Source organism: Strix aluco, chromosome 6 (assembly GCF_031877795.1).
Source record: "Strix aluco isolate bStrAlu1 chromosome 6, bStrAlu1.hap1, whole genome shotgun sequence".
NCBI lineage: Eukaryota > Metazoa > Chordata > Aves > Strigiformes > Strigidae > Strix > Strix aluco.
In genome coordinates, this window is record NC_133936.1 from 27,218,449 (window position 1) to 27,225,910 (window position 7,462).

Sequence of the window (7,462 nt, forward strand, 5' to 3'; positions counted from 1 at the left end):
AGACTTTACAGCTAAGTAAAACTTCATGTCATTACTTGTATATGCACCTTTGTGCAAATCTGGAAGTCAAAATTAACTCTAAGAAGGGAAATTTATAAGCTTATAAGCCACACATAAGAACTTCCAGACAAGTGTATTCTAAAAACATTCAATAAGCTCATTTTTAAACTAAAATATTACCGTTTGTATGAAAATTAAGTTTTGGGGACATGAAATGCAGGGAAGAAAAAAGCAGTTCTACAACAGACTGCTTGAGACTTCATTACTACTTTTAACAGGAATCACATTCAGGAACTACTTGCTCCCTCTCTACATTTTACTTAATTCTCTTCTGTTATTTTTATACTATTTGCAGGATTCTGATCTTCCCATCAGGTATGACATGCAAATAGGTAACGCATTCCTTAGCTATAACCTCCTCAAATAATAGTGATTAAGTTGTGACAGAAAAAAGCATTGCTATCTGTATGAAATGTAACAGAATTATTTCTGGATATTTTGTTCAGATTTTTTTGGTGGTGGTGGTGGTTTGGTTTTGTTTGTTTTAAAAGGTAGCCAATTTAAGAAACCTATACTCCTTTATACTAGCATATCTAACCTCTATTGACATCAAAATTAAAGCAAGGAAAGTCATCACACAGTACTTGCAGTCACTATGACTTAGTACTGAGCTCAAATAGCATAATAATCTTTTCTCTACATTACAACAATAAACAATTCAACCAGATAACTGTAGTAAAACTTGTTTTACTAAATACTGGCTACAGATATTATATGTCCCACAGAAAAAAATCCAGGAATACAAAAGGAAATAGAGACACCTATAAATTGCAAGTCATTCAAGTAAAATGTGTAGGTAAAACCTGTAAGAAAAGGAAACATATACCATCTGTTGCACTTATTCCTGCAAGCATACAATCCCTTTCTGCCCAGTCCCTTCCCCAAGTAGGGGACTACTCCACATAGCACAGAGCAGCCTAAGGTTAATTTTAAAACCTGACTAGCATCCATACACTACACATAGCACAGTGATGTACACATGAACAGTATACATACTAGCAGAAAAGCAAAAGAATTGTTTTAAAATATTAACTCACCTTCCCCGAACAATATTTTCCTGAAGAAGCTCATGAATGATATTTTCTATATTAGAAACGTTCACTTTATTGACAAGACCATTGATTGACTTCTTCAAGGCTTCCCAACTCATCCTCTGATATGCCAAGCTATTACAAAGATACCACAAATTAATGATGCATAAATCTGAGGTAGCACTGAGTGATTTTTTTATACATATGAAAACGTGAATGTAAGTTGTTATCAGTAAAATAGGAAAGAAAATATTCACTGCATAGATGTGAAGACTAATTCACAATTATACATTTAACTCTTCAGAAATCACTGAACCAGCATGATAAACCAAAATGTAATCGTCTGCAGATATGGTATAACCCAGTATGTTTAGTTTTCTAAGATATTAAAAAAAAAAAAAATATATCCCTGGTTATGTTCTGCATCCCACTTTCCCATTTACACTTTGCAGCAGAAGCAGGTGCAGTTATAATCTGATTCTTTTATCTTCCTTCTGATAAAAATATACCTTCAAAAGAATGATCACAGCCCTCAACAGGTATCTCATTTTCACCAACACTCACTGAAATCCTTTACTGTTTTGCTTTTCAGAAAAAAATTCTAGTATGTTACTTTCAACTCACCTATTTTTATCAGTGATTTGCTCTTGCATCATCCTGAGCTTGGCAGGTGGAATATACGCACCACCTGTGCGAGTAAGGATTGGATCCACTTCTTCTTTCTTCTTTTTTGAAGTGGTGTCATCATGAGCAAGTGAGCTCTGCACTGTTGACCTCTCTGGACTCCTACGATCAGGTGATGAATACCTTCTCTGCCTCCTTCGATCAGACTCTCTCTCCTCCCATTTCTCATGGTGTCTGTCTCTTCCTCTTTCCATCCTTCTAAAAAGCAAACCACCAAACACCCAAGGGTTCATGAAAGGTCTTCACATCTTATTCTTTAAAATGAGTATTTTATTACGGATTAAGAAAGGGCTTGATACCTTCCTTCTGAAGTTCTTTCATCATAGTATTCCCTTCTTGAATATTCCTGATCATATCTGCTGTCATCAGAGTATCTTCTCCTTCTGGGAGATGGAGACCTGTCATGCTCGATATCCCTATTCACAACCCAAGACACAACATTCTTAGTAATTAGAAAAGCAATGCTATTAACATCTACTTGCAATCTACGTGCTACAATAAAAAATCGTCCCACTTCTGCAACCTGAGTTTCAATATACACATCATTCAAACAGAAGCTGCTCCTTTTATAATAATTTGTTGTCATAAAAAAAATATAAAAAAATCAAACCAGCACTGTAAAAGGAAGCTCCTCCTAGAACTTAAACGCTGAATGGTAATAAGATCAAATATCAAAGGTAAATTCAGCACCATGCATTCCTTAGAACATATGCATTCATTTGTTTCACCTGCTTTTGCCGGTGTAGCATGAAGCAGAATAGACATTACTAGAAAAAAATGATACTGTCTTTAGTACAAGAGGTTTCATTCCAATTAAAATGTGAAATTAAAAGTAAACTGGTAACAGTTCATCTCATGCCTCGGTAGGCTGCACTTCAAATGATATTTCTTGATCTCCTGCTGGCATCAATAAACTTGCTCTAAGGAGACAACTGTGGTATCAGCAATACGCGAGTCCAAGCAAAAAGCTGGCACATAATTTTCATTTTCAAGTCCCATCACAATTTAACTGAATGCTAAGGATTTTTTAAATATTTTAATAACAAATCTACTTATTTACTGCTATATTGACATGCAAGTATTTTATTAAACTTACACTTATTTTTCACTGCTTAGTTACGGCAATATATAAAAAGAAACAGGACCTGATTTTTTTTTTTTAACTCATCTAACTCACTATGTTTGGTGTATATATACAGAATTGTAGGGTATAAAAATCAATCATTCTACCTGTCCTCTGGAGACAAACTTTTTTGGCGTGAACTGTAGTTTTCCTTCCTTTCGTAACTGGAACCATGCTTTAATAAAACAGAAAGGAAAAAAAAAAAAATCAAGCCCCAACATTATATATTAATTACTGTGAGCACACATATTTTGAGATCAAAGCATACCATGTCTTCAGTTCCCTATTCCTTCACAAGAAGTAAGGGCCATCAAATAAAGCTAATGGCAGTCAGTTATGACAAGGAGAGCTGGTTCTAAATAACAAGTAGTTAAGCAGCTGGACTCCCTGCTACAGGATGCTGCAGATGCCAAAGGCTTACACGTGTTCAAGAAACTGGACAAACATTGAAGAAAAAACTCACAGGTTTACCAAAAAAATTATCTGTCTCAGGAAGCTGCAAATAGGCAGAGACTGGAAGAGTACGTTGGCAAGTACTTCTATGGTTGTGCCGTTCCCAAACTTTTTAAGGCAACTGCTGTCAAGTTACTGCTGGAGACTAGAGTACATGGACCTTTGGTCTGCCCTTTCTGCTTCCTTCTTCCATGCACCTTTTGTTGCATCACTTGCAATACAATTAACAGAAGTCTACCACTTCTTCTTTGAAGAGTGCTTTTCCTCTCTCCTAAAAATCCTCTTTATTGAGTAATTTTTCCTTACCTTCCTCCTTTTTACTAACCATGATTTATTTTCTCATGAGTCATTCCCAGCTTCATACATTATATAAACATCTAAGTTACAGTGTTCCCCTTGACAGATCCTGGAAGTAAATTCTAGATTTTTTTGAAGCATAAGTTTGCAGGATTGTTTAAGTGATAACACATTTAAATAGTTTGCAGCAAATTCTGTAAGCTGAACCATGACCTATAAAAGTACAGAATCATACACAAAAATCAGAGCATGACAGCACCTACAACACACATAGAAAGAAATTCACCTCATCAAGATGTTTCAAAACTACTCTGGTACAGCTAAAGGCAGCTTTTATAAACTCTATTTTCATTGTAAGGGTCTTCTCTTCCCTTAAAATACTATTTATGATTTTTCAGAACCACAATCTCATGTTATCATCCAGTGATCGCTGTGAAATAGGTAACACTTCACCTTGATGCAGAAACTCAACACAAGGACTTGCTTACGCACCTTGACTGAACTTTTTGCAGAAATACCCCATTTGTTGAAGTGGCATTCTATCCGTTAACACACTAGCACACTAGTTTTTGCCCCACAAAAGAATCAGTTAAAACTGTTGGTTAGTAGAATACAATGACACCTCCTTCATAAGCAGACCCTGATGGACAGTTATACCCAATGATCTCCAAAAACTTAATTGAGAAGAAAAGTCTCTTTACCAAGTGCGGTGTTTACAATGAGCTAAGTAAACCCAACATTAAATAAGGCTTCCTAAATAAAGAATAGCAACACAAAGTTTATGAGCATCATCCTATCAACAGACCAATGAGGCTGACTTGCTATCACTCAAATTGGGGTGTGTGTAAATATGTATTTATATTTTTGAGGCCACTGTAACATATCCTAGAATATCACCTTCCCTAGGGTACGTTTCTAACTCTGTTAAAAATTATTCTCAGTATTATCTTGCTGGAATCAAGACAATGGTACAAAACAAAGGCACTGCATCATTTCCTCAGAGTATGCATCTCTACAAAAGTAATGTCCATTTGACAACTTAATTCCAGAGTAACATTATCTTTGATGGCAAAGCCAGTACAAGAAATTCACATATTTTCACAAAAGTTTTACTCCCCTTTCAATACTTGTTTGTGGGACTATTGCATACAGATCACTGAAATAAATCAAGGTTAAAAAAAGTTCTTGGGTTTTTTTTTCCTCAAAATAATATAATGCAAGATTGTAACCTCAGCTTCCAAGAAAGCGGTAATAAAAATATTTGAAAAACACAGAACAGTTACTGTATTTAAATAATATTTAGCAGATGGGATGAAATTAATCTTTTTAGAATGATCCGTTCTCATGAGTTCTACATCATACGCCTTTGCCCAAGCAGACCCAAAAAGACAAGTGTTCACAGAAATAAAAGAAGGTTATGGGTGTCTCCGTATTTGGCAGTTATCACATCTCCTTGCAGAAACAGCTGTTTGCTGGAGAACTTGTCACCCTCAGCTCTTTGTGACCAGGTTATCTGCCACAAGTTACAGCCTGCTTCCTTGTCCATTTTGATCAAAATTATTAACTGAAAGTTAGCAGTGCTTTTGCTAACTGGCTTATTCTGACTGATGAGGAAGCACTACCATAACCAGACTAGGAAGATACGAGAAGATATCAAACTATCCCTCAAGCATCCCTATTAGAAACCACTTCAGTTGGAAGAGTTGGAACCAACAGAGTGGAGAAGCCTATGAGGGGTTGAGCTCTAGAGACATAGGCAGAAAACCACCATAGATTTCAGACAGTGTACCTGAATAGCATTGCTCCGCTATCGTGTCCCAAATTTAGTGTACTTTACAAACATCGCATTTCTAAACCATCATTTTAGGAAAGTAATTTTAAAGCAAGTTTTTTCTTCTTGCATTGCTAAAAATCACTCCCATCCATTCATAGACATACCACACAGATTTTAAACACGAAAGCTTTAACTTTCACGGTAAGAAATAGTTGCCACATTAACTGCTACTTCCTGTGTTTTGATCTTTTCATTTTAACATCACTGTTAATTTTTCAATGCCTCTTTTCTTCGTTCCTATACATGGTTCTCTGTTAAGTCATCATTCAGCCACTTTTCACCAATTACTTTATCGTTTTATGACAATAAGTTTCAGAACTTTCATTGCTAGGACAAGTGCTAGAAACTGTCGCAATCCACTTCACAGTGATGTTTCTCCTGTAAACAGCCGCTGCCAATTGTGGATATTGTTTGCTTTAAATTCAGGAAGTTTTATTTAATGTAACATCAACTACAAACTTAATTGCCAGTAGTAAGGGAATAATCAATCAAATCCTACGATTTAGGTTTAAGAACACTTACATTTACTTGTGTCACCCTGCTCTTCATCTTGACTTCCTACTTTTTATGAAGTTCTCAATATGCAGCAATGAAACAATCCAAGGTGGAGTTCAGCATATGAAAAACATTTCATCTATAACACAGAGAAGACAATCAAAAACTTTCTGCTGCACACGGTGCAGGAACCTGCGCTTTTATTTCGTTCTTTAAAGCTATGCTTGCATAACTCCTCACAACAAAACAGACACTCCCCCGCCCCAAACTAGTCAGATCTCCTAAGGTTACACAGCACCTGTCGTAGGAGATAAAGGCTGTAAAACAGCAGCCGGGAGTTCACCAGCACCACCGCCGCGGCCACTTGGCACAGCCACCCGCGAGACCCGGCGGCCAGGCCGCGACAGGGGATGGCGAGGCCCTGCCGCCGAGGCCCTGCCGCCGAGGCCCTGCCCAGAGGCCCAGCCCCGACCCCGGCCGGCCACCGAGCCCTCCGCGGGGCTGCGTTACCGCCCGGCCCGCGTCCCCCCGCCCGCTGCTGAGCTGCGGCCTGGGAGGGTGCCTCGCGACCACCCAACCCATGGGCGGACCCGGGGGCGGGCGGGCGAGTGGCGCTCGGGGGCTCCCCCCACTCCCGGGTGGAAGGGGAGAAGTGGGGAAGGGTGACCCGCCGCCCTGCCCGCGGCAGCGCTGTCACCCACCAACCGCCCGCGGCCCACCCGGCCCCGCACCTACCGCCCGCCGCCGCGCACGGCCAGCAACGGCGTCACTTCCGGCGGAAGGCGGCGCACCGTGAGCCAGCAGCGGCGTTCGGCGCGCGCACGCGGACAGCGGGCCGCGGTTCTGGGGGCGGTGCCGGCAGAGAGCGAGCTTCCGGGCACCGTGGCGCGGCGGGAAGCGTAGTCCGGCAGCGCCGTGCTGGCCGCCATCTTGCCGGGAGAGCCGTGGCGTTGCCTAGGAGCGGCGGGGCGGGTGCGGGGGTCCGCCTGCGCCGGCGTCGTCTGTATTATTGGCCTTCGGTCTGTTCTCTGGAATAAAAGTGTTTGTAGCGGTTGTTGCAGGGGAAAAAAAAACCCCAACAAAACAGGTCGATAGCGTGACTCCTGAGTAGCTCTACAGCAGGTGTAGTGTGCACGTCTGTAGTGCTGACTTCTCAGGTGACGGCATCTCAGAAAAAACAACCCCATTAGTACCAAATGTGCCAGGTTCATGGCAGAAATACAGGTAATAGCAAACAAGCAATCAATGCACTTCCCTTAAGGATGAGAAGCTGTCCAGAGTCTTCCAGCATCTCTCTCAGTGATTTTACTGAGTGAATTCTGTACACCTGCCCCTTGAATAACACCTGTAGCACATGCTGCTGGCACTTACACACGGGCTGTTGGTTAAATATTACTTGAAATATATCCAGGACCTACATAATACATTATACCAAGTTGAGTGTTACAATGCTGATAGGATACCTGTTTATTAGCGGAGGTTTTT

At 40.3% G+C, this 7,462-nt stretch overlaps 1 protein-coding gene across 2 annotated transcripts in view; it reads right to left on the bottom strand.

The window, feature by feature from the left end:
• CWC22 (CWC22 spliceosome associated protein homolog) overlaps nt 1–6,770 on the bottom strand; it is a 31,501-nt gene extending 24,731 nt beyond the window's left edge. The window contains exons 1-6 of one of the 2 annotated variants that reach the window (XM_074829268.1): nt 6,713–6,770; nt 6,005–6,116; nt 3,006–3,073; nt 2,075–2,191; nt 1,716–1,973; nt 1,098–1,226 (exon numbers count right to left, since the gene is read on the bottom strand). In XM_074829268.1, coding sequence (XP_074685369.1) covers nt 1,098–1,226; nt 1,716–1,973; nt 2,075–2,191; nt 3,006–3,073; nt 6,005–6,031 — 599 coding nt within the window. In that variant the 5' untranslated portion in view covers nt 6,032–6,116; nt 6,713–6,770. Of the gene's footprint in view, nt 1–1,097; nt 1,227–1,715; nt 1,974–2,074; nt 2,192–3,005; nt 3,074–6,004; nt 6,117–6,275; nt 6,485–6,712 lie in introns of those variants that run through there. The other variant, XM_074829269.1, reaches the window with a different exon arrangement.
• Nucleotides 6,771–7,462: the final 692 nt, after the last annotated feature.